The sequence below is a fragment of the Cherax quadricarinatus genome, chromosome 19 (genome assembly GCF_038502225.1).
Source record: "Cherax quadricarinatus isolate ZL_2023a chromosome 19, ASM3850222v1, whole genome shotgun sequence".
In the NCBI taxonomy this organism is placed as follows: domain Eukaryota; kingdom Metazoa; phylum Arthropoda; class Malacostraca; order Decapoda; family Parastacidae; genus Cherax; species Cherax quadricarinatus.
In genome coordinates, this window is record NC_091310.1 from 29389700 (window position 1) to 29414625 (window position 24926).

The window sequence follows — 24926 nt, forward strand, 5'->3', positions numbered from 1 at the left end:
TCATACAGGTAGATATCTTAATGAGCTCCTCATTGACAGTGTCATTGAGAGTTCGTATTTGGGTGCGAGACAAGTGTCTGCAAAAAGAACATTTCTAGGTTGTAGAGATGCATCATGAAGAAAAGCTGAGAACACTGCCTCAGGGCAGTTATGCCCTTGATGGAAACATATTGATGTCTCTTGTTAAGGTAGGATGCAACTGCATGACCTCTGGTATTATAATGTTCTCAGTTTAAGATGCAGGATGTTGTGGTCTATAAAGAGGTCCAGTGGATATTCATTATTCTCAATAGCTGCATGAAGTGAGTAAAGCATTTTTATAATTTCATCGTTTGTGCTTTTATTTGGTCTGAAACCAAATTAGAAGGGGTTGAGTATATTGAGTGGGGCTAGGAAAGAGTGTAGTCTCTTGTGGATTAATTTTTCAAAGATTTTGGATAACAGTGGCATGTTAAATATAGTTATTTATATCAATTGCTATCTTGAGCATTGACAGGAATGTGTTAGTTTCTAATGATCTGTTAACAGTATTGAAGTGGTGGGTGACAGTACATGAACTGCTCTTTAGAACAATGGCGATGGTACACAAGCCAAGTTACCCGACTTGTTTTTCAGTAAATTTATTATCACAGAGACCTCAGCAGGTCTGGTACATATATGCAAAACTTTGCTACATGAATATTTTATATGCCATGTTTTTAAAAAAAGCTACTAGATTATTTTATCAGTAATATAAATTCTAGACTTGGTTTTTTGCTCCTTTGAAAAAAAAGAGATTTTGAATGTTTTATCTTTTGCTAAATTGTGAGTCTAATTCACATTTAATTTTATTTCTTTGCATTGTACAGTATTTAATCATTTTATTACAGTAATTAGAGAGGTGGAAGTAAAACAATGGAATTCATAAAAAATCCACAACTTTATTTGAATCTAAAACCTTCAGCACCAAAATAGCTATAATTATGTGTTAATTACCTTTTTTGTGATAACCTTTTTATTTATAAGTACAGAAGCAGAGCTATGTTTATGGTGTTTCATCTTGTGTGTTAAATTTACCAAATAATTTTTATAAATTAATAGCTGTTGCAGCACTCAAAACCTTTGCTTGTGATACCAAACAAGTTTACTCCATCCACTGCCTTAGACTTCGTTCAGTAATTTTTTGCATATCTGTTCTGGTACTGATAAAAAATATAGATGGAAAAGAGAATAAGAGAGCACAGCTTCAAACTAAGATAAAACAGTATTACCAATAGCATACTATAAAGTTTTTCTTCACAAATCAAGTGGTAGAGCAGTGTAAAGGGAGTTAATAATTTTTATTGTTTTGTAAATGGGTATACATTTTTAGCATGATCTTGTATAGTAACCTTATGAAGAAATTAAAATAGGATAACCCAGTCAAGTCAATATGATTTATTTTCACTGGAATCTTAAGAAGTAGTAGGTGCTACTGTATAACTTTTAAATACCGAAATTGGGCCACATAAGTATATTATCATGATTAAAAATTAAGAGCTAAACCCATGAAGGTTATGTAGCACTGTGGTGTGGTGGTGTATGGGTGGGCATTAGTGGAGCTGGCATTTAATGCAAGTGCAAAATTAGTGTCAAATTTGATGCAATGGATAATTTCTATTAGAAAGCCAATAAAGGATTTTTGTGGGACTATCAAAGAGGTCACACACTGAAGATGTTGAAAGAGAATTCTGCATGCTCTCTGATAATTGAGAGAACAGTCTAAGGTATGGCAGGCCAATAGTTCAGCTTGGCAGTGTTCAGTGAAATGCTGGGTTTCATCTAGGTGGTCTAACTTGTAACTCTGGCAGTACAGTTTCCCACACCTGTCACTATTATTATTACATTTATAAAGGAAGTAAACATGTAGGAATTATCAGCACCAGAAGGAAGGGAATTGGAAGGAGTCAGGTTTGATCAAAGGATGGGGAGGTCAAACCCAGTTCCTTGGATTAAGAGCCTCTCATATCAAGGAACCTTCTTTAAGAGGCCCATCTGACAGTGATGGAAAGATGGCCAAGAACCCAATTGTGGTTTGATAAAAAAAAATTGTTGTACACTAACTCTGACCAGAATTAGTGCCAGTGACTTCTGAAATGTAGAGAGAGTTCTCAAGAATAATCTGAGAAAGGGACCTTCCTGTAGGGGATTGGCAGTTTATAAGTACCTATTGAGTGACCAAGTCTGTATGTTCATTTCTCTGAATATCAGTGTGTCCCAGAACTTGGCAAAAAACTACTTTGATCTTGCTAGAAATTAGAAATAATCATTGTTGTATGCAAAATACAGTGGGATGTGGGAAGTTGAATTTCTAAATAGCTTGTAATGCACTGTGGGGGTCTGAAAGAACGAATGAAGAGGTGAACATACAACAATTGCAGTGTGTATGACAGCAAAAAGAACTGCTGAAAATGATGGCCAGCTAGTAAATGTTTACCTATCTAGAACAGCAGGAGCATAACCTACCACATTTAGGAATTTTGAAATACCATTGTACACTGCATTGGCTTAAGAATGTTAATGAATTTCAAAGAAGAGGTAAGGAAGGGGGAAGGAACAAACTTCAATAGTCAGAACTTCCCAAAGAGATGAAGAAAAGTATAATATGGGATGGAATGAAAAGGAAAGATAGAGATGTGGCCAAAGTTCAAATGTGGAGATTGAAGAGCCACAATAAATGGGGCTGACAACTAAATGAAGTAATATTATTGACATCTCTGAATAATCTGTACACGAGAGGATATTGAAATTCATGGAAGCCTCTCGCCAATCTTGCATACAGGCTCTTGTCTGGGGAAGATCAATAGCTCTGTTCCTGAAGCTTAAAATAGGTAATCACAAAGAGACAATTACACACACAGCATATACAGATATATATATTTGATTTTGTTCAATTTACAGAATATCAGAATGTAGTAGCAAATGAAACATTTTAAAGTAAGCAATTAAAAATACTCTCAATCAAGCTTACTATATTTTTTTAAGGGCTTCAACATTATCAGCTGTACCGACATGCTGTACTGTAATACTCAAGTGACTTCAGTAACACATTAAAAAATTCATCTTTGCTCTATACAGTGCATATTACTTTCTCATGCATGCTTGTACTGTATGTTTATGATTTTTGGAAAACTTCTGTATGTCCCTTAACATGCAGTTGCCAACCACACTAAGCAATAAAACCTAACTGTACTGGTTAAGTTTTCTAAAATAGTGGTTTATTCAACAAAACTTTGCAACAATGCATATTCTTTACTCTTATTATCCCATACATTATACTTTCTCAAAGTTTAAACTAAGCAGAATGTTGAATTATATATGTAAAACCAATATGGCCATTAATAACTTTTTGCATCTTATCTGCTATAATATGGCAAACTTTGACAAGCAGTTATTTCTAAAAAGTTATATTGTTCCCCATTAAGTAGCTCTCACTTTATATAAATCTATGTTACAATAGTTGTATATCACAGACTACCTTATGCTCTGTATAATATATACTTCATAAGAATCAACCATATGTCACTCTTTTAATGCAACATTTCTGTACCCCTGAAAATTTTTCATTCACTTTTTTCACACATACTGTTACTTACTAGTTATTGAGCCCCTTTTTAATAATATAATTTGCAAGATGATCAAAAAAAAATCCTGAATAAAATTTAATATACAATATGGTACACATATGCGAAGAACATTCGAAGTATTACAGTACTGTCTGAATTTTTATAAACATTTACAAAAAACAATTATACCCAAACTTATCAATTTACATTGGTTTTGAGATGTTAAAAATAACTGATTACCACCTAGGATAAACATTAATAGGACTAGTTTATATGGTTCTAAACCAAAAATTCCATGAAACAATGCCATAAAAAATTATGCAAGATGTTTAAATATATATACAGCCTCTCCTCACTTAGCGACGTACTCGTTTACCGATGCCTCGGACTTACGATAGGCTCTCTGACCAGTATACGTACCTAGATAATGTATATTAGAGCAGATTTCCTCTATTCTGTTTATTACCCTATACAGTACATTACTGTATAAGCATTTATGAATATACCAGAAATGTTATAGATGGTGCAAAGGTGACATTAAAACAATATCAAAGATGGTTGATACAAACTCACTACCATTAGAGTATGCTCCTCACTTAGCGACAAATTTGTTTACTGATGTGGTCTTAGGAACGGAACTTCATCGTTAAGTATTGAGAGGCTGTATAATAGACATTAATTGAAAAAAAAAATTGTGATAAATAAATGTACACTGAATTTTATTTGTAACCTTTTTGATTCATTAAATACAAATTCATTGTATAACTGTATATACATGACAGGAAGAATATTTAAAAATGGAGAAGATTCAATTAAAACAATATTCAGTATTAAACATATTCTTACTATCAAGGAATACCATAATATTGATAAAATATATTTATTGTTTTATGTGTATGAAAATTAATTGCATAATAAAGTAAAAAAATATATACAAGAGAATAAAATGTCTCTAACCAAGTCATAAGAATATGTCACATGAATGGGTGAATAAGGCAACTGGAGAATAAAAAATCACATTATTGTGGCTGGAACAATTCACCAAAAACCTGCACTTAGCAGAGGAACCTTATGACCATGTTTTGTCTCTCCTGGACTATTGTCCAGGATGGTATGAAATGTCATCAAAAGGTTCTTCTCCTAAGTGCGAGTTTTTCACAGCTACGTACGGTCATACCCTGCTTTACATCATTTCGGCTTCTGTCAAATTTGCCTTTATGCCACATTTCTAGAGTAAATTTCAGTTCAGCAAACGTCATTACGTCTGATGTTATGTCACTCAGCAACATTACCTACATCATAATAATGGGACATGAAATAAATAAATTTTTCCCTAAAAATATACTTAAAATAAAATATAAAAATTAACAATAAAAGAAGCTTAAAAAATTTTTTTAAATACAATAAAAACACGTTAAAATAAAAAAATGTATGTAGATACAATAAAATATTTACACTGGAAAATTGTAAACAAATGTCCGTCATTATGTAGTTCCGCCATCTTGTTGCGTGGTAGCGTTGCTGCTGGTTCTCATTCAAAACCAGGGAAATGCCACGTGCATTTTTGCCCGTGCTGTAATTGTGTGCTTGTTTTGCCTTTCACTTACTTTTGTGATTACTCCTTTACTGGGTCTGTGTTAGCCATGGGTTCTAAGTGATTCCAAGCATATTGTGGTTACAATGGAAGTTAAATATGATTAAAAGGTATGAAAAAAGTGAAAAAGTGTCTGTTTAAGGTAAATAATATAATTTTACTTATTATTCTTTACAAATTAAGACTAAAATATTCTTTAATGCCTTACCAAGAGCTATATTCTTTCGTGTGTTGTTTATGCTACTTGTAAGGTGTTTTTGTCACACTAAGGGCAAATCACAAGGTATTAACATAATTTTTTAATTGTGTTCATCATTCTTTAAAAAATACGACTAAAATGTGTTTTTAGTGTTCTTTAAGGTTTAGCGATAGTTATATTCTTTCATGAGTTATTTACGCTGATTTTACAGTTGATGTTGTCGTATTAAGGCATTTTTAAAGCATTATGTCTGGTTCACGTCAAAAACTGGGTTATGTCACAGCTTTTGGAACCAATTAATGACTTACGGCGGGGTATGACTGTACTTTTAACTTCAAAAACTTTGGCGTTCAATAGTATAGAGCTGTTTATATACATACAGTACATCTATTAATTACCTCAAGTAAATGTATTGAAAGTTGTGCAAAAGCCTCCCATAACATAGAGCCTTGTAATCAGAGGGTGCCATAATTTTAACTTGTTCAATTAGTTAAGTAATCCACACAGATACAATGTTAGAATATTATAGCCACTCTCTAAGTGCACTGACCTTCATGCAAAGAAATTCCTCCAGTGATTGATAATGAATGTGCTACAGCTGCCAAGATATTGCACAGGTTGACCATAATCCAGTCATTAGACAAAGAATAAAAATATGTACTATATATATCTTTTTTTTCTGTGGCTAAACACCATAAGTGCAACACATCAATGGTGCAAAGCATTTTTACATTATTTGTGATAACATTCTATATATGCTCATTTTTTATTAGCATATCCTTGTAATCTCTTCATTTTTTTAATTTTGCCTTATTTCTTTGACTGAAAATTCTTATATATCACTGTACTAATTTCTATAGTTACATGTGTCATCAGAATTAATTAATTTGTGCAAGGCATAATTTTTCACTTGACTAAATTCACTACATTTGTTCAGTATCATATATATACTTCATTTTTATTCTGCCAAAAAAATAAATAGGAGAAGTAGGTGGTCTACTAGTTCATGTGAGATGACAGTACAGGTCAGCCATCACTAATCCGGCAATCAGTTATCCAGTTCCATCAGTAATCTGGCACTAATTTTGGCTAGCATAATTTCAAATTTCATCATTATACTGACTCAAATTTCATCATTAAACTGACTCAGAAATTGTGCACATGGTTGTAAATCCACAGCAGCAAGCAAGTGGAGGAGAAAGTAGTGATGAAAATGAGGAAGATATAGCAGAAAGTCTCTACTGATAGGTTAATTAAGTGTATTCTAACCTAACCACTCTGTAATCCGGCAAACTCGCTAATCCGGCACACTACAGGTCCCAATGATGCCAAATTAGTGATGGCCAACCTGAACATAACTATTTTCACTTGTGACCTTTGTCTGTCCTATGCTTGAACCCTTACTACTGACTTCCATTAATGATTCTAGGTAGTAACTTAGATTTGAGAGGGCCATCAAGGGACTGACAGACATCAGCATATACAGCTATGGCATGAGAATGAGTGTTCAGGAATGAGTATAAGGTTGTAGTGGGCAGGTGAGTTTTTGGGCACAGAATCTAACCCATGCTCCTCAAAAGGAAGCAAGGAATAGATGTAGAGTGAACACATAGGGGAGGGGGAACTAAAGTATTTATTAAGAACATGAATACATTGAGGAAATACTAAAAATGAATGGGGTCAACAACTAAATTTGTCTTGATAATATCTTGTAAGTGTACTGTCAGTTATGTGGCAGAATCATGTGGGTCATGGAAGTTACAAAACAGTGGAGACAATCTTGCAAAAATGGGGTGTTTACCTGTTTACCAAGCTCTCAATTGAGGAAAATCAAAAAGCTCAAAGACACAAATGTAATCCTTCATGATAAATAAGGCCAAGTTTAGAAAGAGTAGCGGGAAAGGCTGAACAATGTAGCTGGTCACTAGTCTGGTTTAGATAAAAATAGAGCTGAATGTACACAAAGAAGGGTTTGTCTATCAGCCCCCAAGAAAGTTGGACTAAAGTTTTAATTAAATTCAGGCAGCAACAACAATCAGCTTTTAGGGAAGTTATGCAAGTTTCCAGGGAGAGGGCCCAAAACCAAGACATCTTTAGGGACATGGGAACCATACAGGTATAGAACAGTGAGGGTTAATGGGGTGCCGCCTTCTTGTTTGGAAGGGCTACAACAGCTTGTGCCCTGAGCCTTGCTCCTACAAGTATGGTGAATATGTTGCCCAAATGTGAGTGGGTAATGGAGAGGAAACAAGTTTCTTATAAAAAAAAAAAATTAGATCAGGTGGATTCCCTTGCCTAAACCTTGGAAGAGCCTGCTACCCACATCTTCCTTCCTGAGTCATCAATGATGGACTTTCCCCATGCACATCAGAGCTCGTGTATGGCACACAAATGAACTGCCCAGCAAGCTGTGTATAATGAGGATAATCATCACATGAAAAAAAAAAAAAAGGAAAAATGTTCACTGGTGCTCAAGGTAGGGGTAGAGTGAGATATCCACACTCTATGAAGGCTAGCTCAGAAATCCAGTTTTTTTAGTGGATTTTCTTCGCCTGCTGTGAGAACTTTACGTAGTCCTACTTGTCTTGTAAATGTTATATGGTTTGTTTTAGCAATAGAAAACTCAAGCAATGAGAGGTAGCCCAGCTGGAAGCACAAGCGATAGCATACTGGAAAGAGGCTCTTACAAGAAGACAGTTTGTGCCTGCACAAGCTACAGCAAAATTGTTTACATATATAGGTGAATGGATATTTCAAGTTAGAATAGAGGCTGGGTCATTAATGATAAGTATGAAGAGCATAGTGCTTAAAACACAGCCTTGAGGTATGCCTTCAGCTTGTACAGAGTCAGGGGAAAAGATGTTATATGCCTGAACACACAAATGTCTCATAAGAAATCTCTAAGGAAAAGTGACAAATTGCCTTAGAGGCCTAAGAGAAAGCATCATAAGCTTTCTCAAAATAAAAAAAAATCTGAAGTAAACTGACTGATATCAACAAAGGCATTGCAGATGTATGTATCAAAGAAGATTAAGGGGCAGTTTGTAGAATGGCCCTTCTGAAAGCCAGACTGGTAACAAAAGAGAGAGTTTTGGGTTTCTTAGTACCATACCAAACATTTTTTAACCAAGTGTTCCAACTAGCAAGAGCGATGAGGATTATAATGAGAAGTGGCTTGGTCTGAAGTACCTGGCTTAGAATAAAGTAGGAAACCTACAATTTTCCAGTGAAGAGAGAGAGAGAACTCTGTGGACGAAAAATTGCAGAAAGAGAACCAAGACTGAGATTCTGTGAGGAATGTTGTGTATTGGGGCAATTTAACAAGACAGAATCGAAGAGCATGAAACAGAGTGTCTACTTTCACCAATACTTTATAAGAGCTAGAAGAGCAGGAAATAAAATAGACATAAGAATATCAGTAGGAGGAGTATTAGTATGAACTGGAGTGCTTAGTGCATCAGTTAGACAAAATGAAAGTTTAATATCCAAAGTATGAGTGTGTTATATGATAGTCAGTTTCCTCTGTAAATAGCAGGTTAATTTTGAATCTGGCAATTTACCTTGAGAACAGAAATGATAAATATCTCCACTTTTCACTACAATTCTTATTTACAATGTTATCCAAATACTACATAAAATCATAATCATTCCATCTTCTGTATAGTACAGTCTCCTTTTACTAATGCTTATATTAAACTTATAATTTATAAGTTTTCACCTCAAGGCCAATGCCTTGATGCTGGTATGGGGGTAAGAAATTGAACCTACCCCTTCCTTTCCTTCGATCTGACTGCCTCCCATTCCATAGACATTGTTTGAACCTATGGATTTAGCACTTCCCAATAATTATATTAATAATAATCTTAAAAGCTTTCATATCATTTTCATATCTCTCACTCAACTGCAGGTATCAACACACTACCACCTCTCTCTCAGACTTTCACTAAGCTGCACTTTTTTTTTTGTTACAGTAATTCCATACCTCATTTTACCAGGATTCATGGAATGTAGTGTCGTGATTACCATGCACTGACCACTAAATCCCTCATGAATTTCTCATAATATTTAATTTACAGGTCTAATTATTGAGTGATAGAAGTAATTTCAGAGTTTTAGTTATACTTTATGTGAAGCACTATACCAGAGGTCAGAGTTAGTCGGCACAAGGATTAACGAGGCTCAATCCTCTACTCAAACTAATTTTACAAGCACTAACTGTAGCCAGTTGAGATCACCTCAACTTGATCTCAGGTATGCTTGAAAGCTCTCATACTCCAACAGAACTTTCAAGCTACATCTACCAATATGGTATTTTTAATTGAAAAAAAAAAATATGCTTCAGTTTTTAAATTACAGTGGAACCCCCGGTTTACGATATTATTTCATTCCAGAAGTACGTTCAGGTGCCAGTACTGACCGAATTTGTTCCCATAAGGAATATTGTGAATTAGATTAGTCCATTTCAGACCCTGAAACATACACATACAAACGCACTTACATAAATACACTTACATAATTGGTCGCATTGGGAGCTGATCGTAAACCGGGGGTCCACTGTATATGCATCAATACAATTCCTCTCACAAATGCTCCATTGCTCCCTCATATTATCCTAACTTATATTACTATCCACAGTACCATGTAGATCACATGACTAGTCTACATGAGCATGAAAAAAATTCAGATAATCTATATAACTTTTTTTATTTTCAGTTATCATTGTTCAAAAGCTCATCTATCACATATTGTACACTGCTGCAATATACAGTATCTCTTGATACATTATTTTCTATCTGCTTTATTTAATGAAAATATCTATACAATATATTTCAAAATGCTAATCATCTATTCCTGTTTTTTTTAATCTCATTAGTTTTCTACTCAGTTCCATGCTGGTATGGACAGTCATAAAATTTTAGCTTAACAAAACATAACTGTGTATGCATGTAACCTCATATACACATGTACGCATTCATATTATATATGCACACACACACAAGTAAACAGTAGCAGTAACCATGAAGATATAAACAGTGGAAGAAATCAACTTTCACTTTTTTAAAAACAGTGAAAGTTTTTCTAGTGATAACCCATATTTTCCCTCTTCAGTATTATAAAATGAATTTATTATTACAAAAGATATCATAGCAAATGTACAGTACATATATTTGTTATGTTACAATCTGGGTTACAAAAATCCATAAACACAAAATAATTATCTGACAGCCTAACCCCTACAGTACAGCTCATGTATCAGTACAAAAATGCATTTATCTACTGATTTGTACCTTAAATGCAAGGCAAGAGGAGTTTGGACTTAATTCTAGGGTAATTTTTGTTGCTTAATCACAAACAAAAGAATTCAGTACAACAGATTTGCTTCACTGATGATCAAGCATATTAAGCTGAAAATTGAGATTTCACATGAGACCCCTTGCTCCATTGCATCTATTACCAGAATGAACAACTATGTTCACAGCAGTCATGAAGCAGCTCATGTCATGCATTAAGCCTTTTTTTAGGTCTGGGATACAATAATGCCCAAGTAATTTTTGACACCAAGAGTTTGGACAGCTCTTTTATGTGGTAAGAGAATTTGGTAAAAAGTTAGAATTCTTGCCAGTGATGGATCCACCAGTATCTGGGAACGTAAGACAATCCTCTCTCAATTCCACACGACCCTCCTCAGTTATATTCAGTGGGTAAGTCATCAAGTGAGAGTCATTATGTTCAACCTCTGGGGAGATATATTTTTGCAGGTTTACCTCACCAAGCTCTCTCATTGCTGTCATACAAGATACAGATGCAGGTGACAAATGCTCCTCCATGTGCGAGCCACAGTGTTCTGCCCATATTGACAGTCGGAAAGTTCTAACATCACCTTCAATTTCAGAGTCTCCAAATTCTTCTTTTGTGAATTGCGGCTGGAATGCACCAACAGCCATTTCTGAGTCACGATTGCCACTCATGCTACGTTCATTTATGTTAGCTGATCCTACTATTATATATTCATCATCGAAGACTGCCATTTTGGAATGAACATAAATCATAAAGCGTAAACTATCTCGTGCCTTAGCTGCAACAGAGTCTGGATTTGGTTCTTCAAGACAATCGGGCACTTCATCAGGACTTTCACGCTTACCAAGGCAGAAGAAACTAAGATAGTCTGTTGGGTGTGCACTGATTTTTGCTTTACGAATTGCCTTAGCAATCTTTCTATACATCATTTCCATTGTTCGGTGCTGCCAGTGAAGAATCTCTTGTACAGCTGTTGAAGTGGGATCTCCTTCTGGATGTAGAGGAATAACAATATATGCACGGAAATCCTCACCAGCTTTAATTGCATTGGTTATTCTGGTTGTGATTTCTATTGGAATCAAGTGAGGGCATTTGGCCTCCTGCACAAGCCATCCATGAGCTGAACCAAGAAAATATTGATTTTCTAAATAGATGAAACGTTTAGAACGTCTAATGTGATGAATATATGCTGTCTGGATAGAATTCTCATACAACCTGCCTTTTCGGGACAGAAGACGATCTAATGCATTAGTATCAAACTGTGCCGAATCAGAGTTGATCGAGCGGAAAAACTGAACACTCCAAACAGATTCATCAGGAGTTTCCCAGTCCAAGACAAAATCATCTTCATTAATTCCAAGTAAGCGATTTTCCCGATCAGGAGCTTGACGCCTCCAGCGTTCAATGAAGTTTGAGAGTATATCCATTGCAGCTGGTCCTTCAATATACATGTGAATGTCATGCCATGGCTGACGTGGCCCGGTTGTCACACTGGATTGACATATACCATTATAAAAGTCATTTTGGTGACAATCTGGTAAAGTTTTGAATAGTGGGTGTTCTGGAGTGTCCCACCGCCCATCAGTAATGTCAATGCCACCAGCAAAAGCAACAAGACGACGCCTGTCTTCGCCCTCAACTTCGGCATCCACGATCACACATTTCTGATGATGTGTGTAGAGAGTAGAGACAAAGTTATTTTCCATTATTTTTCCTTTGTTCTTTTGACGTGGGGACAAGAAGACCTCTACTTCAGTGCCTTCAAAGAAAATTCTAGTATCTTCATCATGGGTTCCCATGATACCTGGGGTATATAGATCTGTGCTCATGGCCTCATTCCATACCATCACCAGGACCCTCACACCTTCATCTGCTTTCCTTTTCAAAACTTCTCCAAAGTTTTCATTCTCACCCTCACGTATCAAAGTGATGTCTGTTTTTATACTCCATCCAACTATATAGATGAGCTTCTGGGCATTTTCAATAGCTCTGGAAATATCTATCCACAATTGTGAAGGTTCATAAGGATCACCACTTCTAGTAAGAATATCAGTTAGGGGAGGGACAGCAGGGGTGTGAGCATCTTGGTACAGCTTCACTCTACATCCTACGCGCAATGGGAAAACCGTATCTAGGACTTCATTAGATCGGGTGATAGATGAAGAGGAAAGATAACGAAGAGCAATATTGACTGAACCAGATGGATTACCATCCTTGCCGAGAAGTGGGAACCAACCAGTAACTGGGTCTTCCTGAAGCAAGTCCTCGGCTCTGATGCTCATGAAGCCCATACACTCTATCTTGACCAAGTCTAAGTCTTTGATGGTGAATAACAAAGACTCAGTTTCATGACACATCTCGATACGGAACTTCTCTCCCCAGTGCGGATTTAAGGAGTTAAAAATTATGGATGTCTTAGCAATACGGCAAGTCTTCTTGCCCCCACAGCAAGTATCAACAGTTACGTAAGGGTCTGAAACATCCTTTGAGGAGCGAAACCAAGAAGTGTCAACATCTGGAAGGTCACATGCCTCAATAATTTCCATATACAATACACCATGGAGGAAGACCATCTTGCCTCGCTGAGCTCGCTCACCACTCTTGCTGAAGCCTGAAAAAATAAAGGTAATCAATGTACTGTACTGTACAGTCATGCTCTACAGTTAATAATTTGCTTATCAAATGAAAAAAAGTCTGTTAACCCATGAAAAAAAAAATTAAAGCTGAATTAATGTTGATCATGTATACTACCCTGATCAGCAATGGACATAGTAAAAGGGTACACAGTGAACTAAAAACTATATAAATAGTAATAATATAAAATCCAGTATATTCATGCCTTTAGTCAAATGTTTTGGACTCCTGGGTATTTAAATGCAAAGCCTACAATCTCTCATAATCTGCAAAACAAATATTATGAACACTATATTAAGTAAAACCAAAATAATTATAAAAACACTGAATCATGAGCCGGGTCACCATATGGAGAAGACCCGGGCCGGAAGTACCGGCGAACCTCTAATGAATGAATGAACACTGAATCAGGCTGAAACAGAACTTATTGATAACACAGTACATTGGAGGTTGGTATTACATTTTTTTCAGGAGAAATGGAAAAATTTCTCCTGATACTGGTTTCAAGTCAAATGATGAGCCATTCAGTGGAGCTTTAGGTCACTGACTGTAACTTTCTGCTGGCTTTCTGAGCCACTCTTTAATTTAAAGATCACATCAAGATATTTTTTTCTATGAAATGTACATGGATAATTTTATTTGAAAATGTTGCAAGAAAAGAATTAAAAATAATATGATTTTTATAATGTTGCAGCTGAAGTACAAGTATTTCAAGCTTCAATGTTATAACTGAAGTACAAGTATACCAAGCTTCAATGTTGCAGATGACATACAAGTTTACCAAGCTTCAATGCTGCATGCAAACAAAGTACAAATATACCAAGCTTCAATGTTGTAGACGAAGTACAAGTATACCAAGCTTCAATATATGTACATGAAACACTAAAACAGGCACAGCAGAATTAAGTATTTTTGAGAGGCTGGCATTTTAAGGATTGCCACATGCAGATTGTTTAAAAACTTCTCCTTAGACCCATTACATATACTGCATACAGTACGTCATTTTCAGTGCATTATCTAAAATGCATGCTTAGGAATCCAGCACATTTCCTTTTTTATGCAAGAAACTAATATATTTGCCAGTTTTTTTAATAAATGACATATAGAAATATTAATTTTTATGGAAATCTACACAGCGTGTCAATTTTTGTAGTTTATTGGTAAATAATTTTTAATATACATGGGAGTACATGGAAAAAGACAGATAGCAGAAAACTTTGAAAAGTCCACACCAAGGTTATGTGCTGAGAAATATGTACCTCTGTCTAAATTAAGGACTGTCTTATATTATTGTGTCTAGATGTTTGAAGCAAGGTTAATAAAGTCAGCATGAAACAAAGACCCCAATGGAAATAGTCACTGACTTTTTGGGGTTATTTTAGGTAACCTACATATATGCTATTATGTATGATGACTTGTGTAACTGTATTTATGTGCCTGAATAAACTAAATTACTTAACAGGGTTAAAAATATACCATGCCATATTAAAGAAAAAAATATATGAAATTTACAGAGATGTAAATGGATGGAAGTCAGGAGCTACAACTATTGTTTATTAGTATTTTCTAACTGTAACTACTCATGTTACTGCAATGGCATTCACAGAACTGTGTCTGTATATCAGTGGTTCTATTTTTAATTACCAACAGTTCTATTTCTAGATACTTTGATGCAGGTGGAGACTCACCTCTTCACAGAAGAGGTGTGATTTTTATATCGATGCACCACGCACCATGCACTAGCTTTTGAGGCATATGTGGCCGAGTGGTCTGAAGCGTCACTTAGGAACCTTTCCAGCCTCCCCTCAATCTTTCTCTGTATATACCTGCTTGTTTCTGTGTGGTGCATTGATATAAAAATCACTTGTGAGGTCAAAACATACAGGAGGAGAATGAAATAGCTTCAAACTATGCTTAAGGCCCACTAGTGTGCCCAAGCTGGGTAAACACATGGCTTGTAAACAAGGCTGCCCAATTTTTGAGGCATCTGTGGCCAAGTGGTCTAGAGCATCACTTGGGAAACCTTGCCAGCCTTCCCTGACATGGCTTCAAATCCTGCAATCTTTCTCTGTATGTGCCCACTTATTTCTGCATAGTGCATGGATACATATAAATTATACATACATATATAAGAGGTGGTTGGAATTATTATTATTATAATCAAAAAGAAGCACTAAGCCACAAGGACTATACAGTGCTGCAGGGCAGGAAGGAAGCGAGGGCATCAGGTGGCAAAAGGAAGATGGATGAGTAATAGGTTACGGATAACAGCGGGGTAGTGGATGGTGAAAGGGTAAAGGGCAGCAAGAGACTGAACTAGAAAGGGCTGAGGGGAGTGCGAAAGGTATCATCAGAGTTTGTGGAGTAAATCAGTCGTTGTCAAGAAGTCAATGAGAGAGTCAGGATTAAAGGAGGGTCCATCAGCAAGAAGGGAAGGTAAAGAGAGAGTAGTAGAACGAAGACGACATTGGAGGTAAATTCTGCGTGCTCGTTGATAGAGAGGGCAGTCTAACAGAATGTGGCTAATCGATACTGGAACTTGACACTGCTCACAGAGAGGAACAGGGTGCCTCTCCATGAGATACACATGAGTAAGACGAGTGTGGCCAATGCGAAGGCGGGAGAGAGTGGTCTCCCAACCTCGGCACTGATGACAAGAAGACGGCCAGTAACCTATGCTCGGTTTAATAGAATGAAGTTTGTTACCGAGCAGAGTTGACCAACGTTGTTGCCAACGGGTGCGAAGGTGGGTAGCTATTGCAGCAAAATAGTCCAGAAATGGAACACCTCGATAGGAAATTGGTAGGTCATGTACTGCTGACTGCGCAGCAGTGTCTGCCTGTTCATTGCCCTGTACGTCGACATGACCAGGGACCCAACAAAAAACAATATCTTTTTGTTTGGTAGAGATACGGCGTAGCCAAAGTTGGATACGGAGAACGAGGGGATGAGATGTATCAAATTTTCGTATAGCCTGCAGAGCACTAAGGGAGTCTGAGACTACTACAAATGATGAAAGTTAAGACACATGTGCAACATCTGGATATCTTTATTGTAGTAGACGTTTCGCCATCCAGTGGCTTTATCAATACAGATTCTAGGACATAATAGGAAGACAGTAGAACTATATACAAAAGATGAGGTAATCAGTCCCTCGGCCTTGGAGTTAGTGTTCACAGCATCGTGGTGGAGGAGAGTCTGGAGCAAAGGCAAGAAGACTGGCGCTTTTTATAGGCGTCAGTGAATGGGACGGGCAGCAGACGAGGTCAGTCACTGGTAGGCGGGATTCCCCAGTGGAAGTAGGTCCTTCCCAAAGAGATGGGTTAGTTGCAGCAGCCGTGAAGAAGGTCTTGTAGATGTCCTCTGAACCAAGATTCCATGATGTTGCAGTGTCTGACAAGTTGTGCAAAGAAAGGTATAAAATACCGACGATATGAAAGTTAAGACACATGTGCAACATCTGGATATCTTTATTGTAGTAGACGTTTCGCCATCCAGTGGCTTTATCAATACAGATTCTAGGACATAATAGGAAGACAGTAGAACTATATACAAAAGATGAGGTAATCAGTCCCTCGGCCTCGTGGTGGAGGAGAGTCTGGAGCAAAGGCAAGAAGACTGGCGCTTTTTATAGGCGTCAGTGAATGGGACGGGCAGCAGACGAGGTCAGTCACTGGTAGGCGGGATTCCCCAGTGGAAGTAGGTCCTTCCCAAAGAGATGGGTTAGTTGCAGCAGCCGTGAAGAAGGTCTTGTAGATGTCCTCTGAACCAAGATTCCATGATGTTGCAGTGTCTGACAAGTTGTGCAAAGAAAGGTATAAAATACCGACAATATGAAAGTTAAGACACATGTGCAACATCTGGATATCTTTATTGTAGTAGACGTTTCGCCATCCAGTGGCTTTATCAATACAGATTCTAGGACATAATAGGAAGACAGTAGAACTATATACAAAAGATGAGGTAATCAGTCCCTCGGCCTTGGAGTTAGTGTTCACAGCATCGTGGTGGAGGAGAGTCTGGAGCAAAGGCAAGAAGACTGGCGCTTTTTATAGGCGTCAGTGAATGGGACGGGCAGCAGACGAGGTCAGTCACTGGTAGGCGGGATTCCCCAGTGGAAGTAGGTCCTTCCCAAAGAGATGGGTTAGTTCTACTGTCTTCCTATTATGTCCTAGAATCTGTATTGATAAAGCCACTGGATGGCGAAACGTCTACTACAATAAAGATATCCAGATGTTGCACATGTGTCTTAACTTTCATATTGTCGGTATTTTATACCTTTCTTTGCACAACTTGTCAGACACTGCAACATCATGGAATCTTGGTTCAGAGGACATCTACAAGACCTTCTTCACGGCTGCTGCAACTAACCCATCTCTTTGGGAAGGACCTACTTCCACTGGGGAATCCCGCCTACCAGTGACTGACCTCGTCTGCTGCCCGTCCCATTCACTGACGCCTATAAAAAGCGCCAGTCTTCTTGCCTTTGCTCCAGACTCTCCTCCACCACGATGCTGTGAACACTAACTCCAAGGCCGAGGGACTGATTACCTCATCTTTTGTATATAGTTCTACTGTCTTCCTATTATGTCCTAGAATCTGTATTGATAAAGCCACTGGATGGCGAAACGTCTACTACAATAAAGATATCCAGATGTTGCACATGTGTCTTAACTTTCATATTGTCGGTATTTTATACCTTTCTTTGCACAACTACAAATGATGACACAGGCATAGATGTGATACGAATAAGTGCTGCAAGAATGGCATACAGTTCAGCAGTAAAAATGCTAGCTGAAGATAGTAAATGCCCCCGCACGACGCTGTCCTGAAACACTGCTGCGAATCCGACGCCGTCTGAAGACTGGTTCATAGCATTTTACTGAGATGACGTTTCGTCCACTAGGGACGAACCATATATTCTGTGTTTTAAAAATGGCTGAGTCAGCAAAACAGGTCAGGAGACAACAACACGACACAACCCCCGATAAATGGAATTGAGGGGGATTTGGAAGGATAAAACCACTGATTAAACCTTTCTGGTCTACCAGAATGGAAAGGAGTTAGAAGTTAATTGGTGAAGCCAGACTGTGAAGTGAGGTGGGTAGGGGAGGGTGAATAAGGGGTTAAATGTAAGGGTGTTGTGAAGTTAAGGGAAAAGTGAGCAGTGAAGAGGGTTTTGAAGAGGTCAACTGTAAGGGTTTTGTGAAGTTAAGGGAAAAGTGAGCAGTGAAGAGGGTTTTGAAGAGGAAATTTTACTAGTAATTCAGTGTAATTAAAGCAGATACTAAGTGTACTAGGGACTGGAAAAGAGAAATAAATATTATTGTATATGAGTAAAAGAGCGAAGAGTGAAAATGGCAGGCATTAGAGGGGTACAGGCTGCCATAATTATATTTATATTTCTTCTTCAATTCCATGAAGAAAGAAATCAGTCATGGGGGTTGGAAAAGGTGAATGGAGTAACAGCGCCCTGGACAGTAAAAGCCCAACAGTTGCCATCCTACCAGAAAAGTAAACCTCACTATCGCCGCAAGGTATGGCAACACCGCATACCCAAACAAAAACAATGGCACACAGCTCTTATTGTAGCGCTCTTAAGTGGTGATATCCAAATTAATCCAGGACCTCAAACTATTGTGCAGAGGCAAAACAGACAGATAAATGACGGCAATAATGACGGTCTAGTAGCTAGGGATGATAACCTTAACTCCATATGTAATGCATACATAGGTCAATGAGACAATACAGCCATTATTATCTCAAACACTACCAAACAGATGCATACACTGTACTAAAGTACGCATGAAAAACAGAAAAGGCACCTTATGTAAAATGTGTAAGGGGTGGGTGCATGATGGATGTATGTACAATTATAGCAACGGTGCCAGAATTCATTTTGTGTGTAACAAATGCACTTTGGCACAGTTACCCTTTAGCAGTGATGACATTGATTTACCTAATTTTAATACAAATGACCCATTGCCATATATTGATGATTATGATTGTTTTATGAAAACAGGCCTTCACTTTATTCATGTCAATGCAAGATCACTTCTTCCTAAATTGGCAGAGATTAGGATTCTAGCTAACAAAATTAGGGCGGCAGTTATAACCATCTCTGAATCTTGGTTGGATGATACGGTGACTGACGACGAGGTCAAAATAGAAGGTTACAATATAAAACGCTTAGATAGGAACAGAAAGGGCGGTGGAGTATGTGCCTACATTAGAAATGACTTAGCATACAACCCAAGACCTGATTTAAATAACAATAAACTGGAGATTCTATGGTTTGAAGTGCTGCTTCCCAAGACCAAACCCATCTTAGTAGGAACTAGTTACCGCCCTCCTACCCAGGACCAGTTCTTAGAAGACTTTTCCAGAGTCTTGTCCGGAGTTGAAAGCAATTGCGAAACAATAATACTGGGCGACTTCAATATCTGTTTTCAGCAACAGAATAACGGGCTATGCAAAAGGTATAAGCAAATTCTAGGATTAAATAGCTACACCCAACTAATTAATAAACCAACCCGGATCACACAGTTCTCAGCCACCCTAATTGACCACATACTTTGCAACCGCGCTGAGAACATTAGTCAGTCAGGCGTCATTACCACAGGTCTTAGTGATCATTTCATCATTTACTGCACCAGGAAAATCACTAGGGATAGGATAGGCCTACACAGGACAATAAAAATGAGGTCAACTAGAAACTACAGTAAAGAAACACTGGTAAATAGGCTACACAATTGTGACTGGACAGAGATTACAAGTTGCACGGACGTAAACGATGCCTGGGAAAAATTCAAAACAATGTTCACTACCATTCTTAATAATATTGCACCAGTTAAAGAGGTTAGGATTAAACGAAGAACTGAACCCTGGATGACTACTGAGATATTAGATAATATGAAATTCAGAGACCAGCTGCTAAAAAGATTTAAAGCAAACAGACAGGATATTGCAGCACTAAATGAATTCCAAAGGGTGAGGAACAGAGTACAGAGGCTTATAAAAGGAGCAAAGGCAAAGCACTATTGCTCAAAAATTGAAGAATATAAGCATAACCCCAGAAAGCTCTGGCAACAACTAAAACAGTTGGGATATAGCCATAAGCCAGTAGATAGGTCTAACATAGTACTCACTATCGATAATGAGGTATGCCACGAAACATCTAAGGTGGCAAATTGCTTTAATTCCTACTACACATCTGTTGCATCAACACTAGTAAGTAAACTACCAGCTGCATCAAATACCTTTAACACAGACTCTGATAAGTTTCAAACATACTATACCAATAAAGGGGTAACCCCAAACAGTTGTCAACTAGTAAGTGTATCTCATGACTTCATTCAAAAAGAACTAAGCAGGTTAAACCCAACTAAGAGCACAGGCCCTGATAACATCCCATCTAAGTTCCTAAAAGATGGTGCTTTTGAACTGTCAATCCCTATTGCTCACATAATAAATCTATCAATCACCACTAATACCGTACCGGAGGGGTTCAAGGAGGCCAGAGTTACTCCTATCTTCAAGAAAAATAATAGGTCTGATGTAAGCAACTATAGACCTGTTAGTATACTCAGTATAATATCTAAAATTCTGGAGAGGGCGGTGTATTCTCAAGTAGTTAAGTACCTTAATGACAACAGCATTCTCCATAGCTATCAATCGGGCTTTAGAAGATCCTACTCAACCGATACCTCCCTTATTAATCTGATGGATTACCTGAGAACTGAAATGTCAAAAGGGAACCTCATAGGTATGGTAACCTTAGACCTGCAAAAGGCCTTCGATACTGTCAACCACAATATATTATGTAATAAACTTCAATCTATCGGTATAGGTTCTGTAGACTGGTTTAAGTCCTACCTTAGCAACAGGAGACAAATAGTCAAAATCAACAAAACGGAATCAGAACCCCTGCCGATAACATGTGGAGTTCCCCAAGGTAGTATTCTGGGTCCCTTACTATTCTTATGTTATGTCAATGATATGCCTATCAGTGTCAAGTGCAAACTCCTACTGTATGCAGATGACAGTGCTCTGTTAGTGACAGGTAAAGACCCACAAGATATTGCTAATGTTTTAACACTGGAACTGGAGTCCTGCAGCAAATGGTTAGTAGACAACAAACTATCATTACACCTAGGGAAAACTGAAGCCATTCTCTTTGGAACGAAACATAAACTGAGAAGGGTAAATAATTTTAATGTTCAGTGTAATGGGGAGTCCATCACTTTGGTTTCATCAGTTAAATATCTGGGAATCCCCTTTGACCCATGCATGTCAGGAGAATTGATAGGGAACAGTGTAGTAAAGAAAGCGAATGCCAGGCTGAAGTTCCTGTATAGACAAGCACAGTGTCTACCTACTGAGGCTCGCAGGACCCTATGTCTAGCCCTTATACAATGCCATATGGATTACGCTTGCTCTTCTTGGTACTCTGCCTTGACAAAAAAACTGAAAGATAGACTGCAAATCACCCAGAACAAAATCGTAAGATTCATCCTGGGGCTGGGACCAAGAGAACATGTAGGCCAGGATGAATTACAGCAGTTGGATATGCTGAATGTTGAAGACAGAGTAAAACAACTGAAGCTAAATCATGTTTATAAAATTGCTCACAAACAGTGTCCAGAATATCTTGCTGTCAGTTTTGTCAAGGTTGGGAACCGCAGCAATCATAGTACTAGGGGGAGAGAGCACAACTTTGTAGTACCCACAGTCAGTGGCCAGGCTTCAAACACCTTTTATTGTACAGCAATAAAGGAATGGAACAGACTACCCACAAACGTCAAGGCCAGTCATAGCTTGAACCAGTTCAAGAAGACTGCCAAATAGTGTCTGATGAATGAAGCAACAGAAAGGGAGGGGAATGATTTTCTATTTTTTAGCTAAAATACGTGTAAATTTTACCTTATCCCTAGTAATGACCCTCGTATTCTAGATAGTCGTAATGACCCTCGGGTAGTAGATAGTCTTAATGACCCTCGTATTGTAGATAGTCTTAATGACCCTCGTGTAGTAGATAGTCTTTTTAGTATGATAATAAGATGTTATCTTCATTATAGAATAATAAGAAAATATTATAACCTTTATATTATAATAATAAGGTAAAAGGACCCCAATGGAAATAAGTCACTCTGTCTGACTTTTTTGGGTTATCCTAGGTTCTCTACACATATGCTGCTATGTATGATAATTCTATGTAACTGTATTGTGTATACCTGAATAAATTTACTTACTTACTTACTTACTTATTCCTGTAGTTGGTCGAGTTCAATTCGTAGTTTCTGGCGGTCTATTTCAATTTCAATTTTCATTACTTTTGTGTAGCTTGGGAATATGGTCTTCAGTATAGGCCTGTCCTTATGTGGCGCTTTAAAACCTTCGTTCTCAATATTTGTCCCACAATCATTAGTTGCTCGATTGAAAAGGTCACCACTTGTGACACGCGACCACAGTAATAAGAATAAACAGATGTAGACATTAACGCCATACACAGTCACGGTATTGTGCCTTTTTTAGTTATTAACGCCATCTCTCATTTCACTGGTGGTGAAGAAACTGATGGTTTATATAATTTCAAGAGTATCGCATAAATAAATGTCAGGGGCCCGAGACTGTTCAACTGCCTCCCAGCAAAGACCCCTGGCTGTCTTCAAGCAGGCACTGGACAAACACCTGAAGTCGGTACCTGACCAGTCGGGCTGTGGTTCGTACGTTGGATTGCGTGCAGCCAGCAGTAACATCCTGGTTGATCAGGCCCTGATCCACCATGAGGCCTGGTCACGGATCGGGCTGCGGGGGCGTTGACCCCCAGAACTCCCTCCAGGTAAATCAAATTTCGCTAAGTTTCCCTTCAAATGCAAAATACTTAAAATAAAATTTTTTTTAGACAGACAGGGACTGATCCGCAAGAGAGTGCAAAGTACGAAGTATCACAGCATAGTATACAGTACAAACTACAAGTGTATAAAATATGCCCAAAATCCAGGAAAACCTCTTGAGCCAAGTCCACTATGACTGAAAGGAGATGAAAAGAACTTAAGGTACTGCTTGGTATCCAACAATTCAAAGTTTATTAACTATCCCTAATATGCATTTGCCAATAAAGACCGAATCCGTTTAGAGGAGGTCTCTTAGTCATTTAATGGAAAATGCAACAACTTTAAAATACAGACATCTAGAAACTCGAATAATCCCAACCTTCTTATAAGATACAGCAGTGTTGAAAATTTGAAGCCAATCAGAAGAGACCACATTATTACACTGATTGTTAAAGCCTTGAATGTTCTACATAAACTTAAACAGAGAGCACATGCACATGTCATTGTTGCATGAACTATTGGCATGTGAAGCCGACTGAATCAGATGTTCTCAAGTTATAAACGAAAATCGTGGAAGAGGTACTGATCCTGGAATACGTAATGACTGAATCAGATGTTCTCAAGTTATAAACGAAAATCGTGGAAGAGGTACTGATCCTGGAATACGTAATAAGTCACATTGTCTGATTTTACTAGGTTAATCTTCATGATGTACTATTTTATGTAGACATAACATGTCTGACTTGAACACCACTGTAAAGCTTTTTTGTTATGTATGCAACACCTAAATAAAAATTTACTAGACACTTTCTCCCCATCCCCTAACCCCCAGCACACGTTTTCTATCAAGGTCGCTGCACGTGTTCGTAGTAAAGTCCCACTTAAAAAAAAAAATTGCTTCTTTTATACTACCATGTGCTGGCTGCAACTAATGCCGCTTCTAATAATCCTTATTGTTGTTCATCCTATGAGTAAACAAGCCTCCATAAGGGCCATATTTCTGTCCTATTAGCTGATACAACACTTAAGTTATAAACTACAGTATATCGAGTAAAAATGTACCCATGATTTCATAGCCTTTCCTTGGAGTAAATTAAAGCAAACAACGCGTACATTACAGTGCGTGTGTGCGTGTGTGTGTGTGTGTGTGTGTGTGTGTGTGTGTGTGTGTGTGTGTGTGTGTGTGTGTGTGTGTGTGTGTGTGTGTGTGTGTGTGTGTGTGTGTGTGTGTCTGTCTGTGTGTGTCTGTGTGTGTGTGTCTGTCTGTGTGTGTGTGTCTGTGTGTGTGTGTCTGTGTGTGTGTGTCTGTGTGTGTGTGTCTGTGTGTGTGTCTGTGTATGTGTCTGTGTGTCTGTGTGTGTGTGTCTGTGTATATATATATATATATATATATATATATATATATATATATATATATATATATATATATTATATATAAATTCACTGTCAATACTAGTGTTTAAATGAGCCAGCAGTGAGAGTAATATTTCAAGTGTATAGCTGGCAGTGCAGCTGCACTATTCTTTTGCTTTAATTACATTAAAACTCTTTATATTTAATCAGCCCCTCAAGAGAGGTTCCTTGACGCTGGTGAGGGGATCTTGATCTAGGGAATTTGATCTGTGCTCCAGTTACCTGAATTAAGCCTGAATACCTTCCATCCCCCCACAGGCGCTGTATAATCCTACGGGTTTGGAGCTTCCCTATGATTATTATAATAATATATTTAATCAGATCAAAGATAATTAATGTTGATAACAAGTGATAATTAATTCATTCAT

The 24926-nt window shown here is 37.7% G+C and overlaps 2 protein-coding genes across 9 annotated transcripts in view; both read right to left on the reverse strand.

Annotated features, from left to right (window-relative positions):
* The window catches only part of LOC138852929 (sorbitol dehydrogenase-like), a 614649-nt gene that overhangs the window by 156490 nt on the left and 433233 nt on the right, over window positions 1-24926 (reverse strand). The window lies entirely within an intron of this gene.
* Window positions 901-24926, reverse strand: part of LOC128688273 (uncharacterized) — a 61031-nt gene continuing 37005 nt past the window's right edge. For all 8 annotated transcript variants that reach the window (XM_053776009.2, XM_053776011.2, XM_070086603.1 and 5 more), the window contains one exon: window positions 901-13286. In XM_053776009.2, coding sequence (XP_053631984.1) covers window positions 10957-13286 — 2330 coding nt within the window. In that variant the 3' untranslated portion in view covers window positions 901-10956. The remainder of the gene's footprint in view (window positions 13287-24926) is intronic.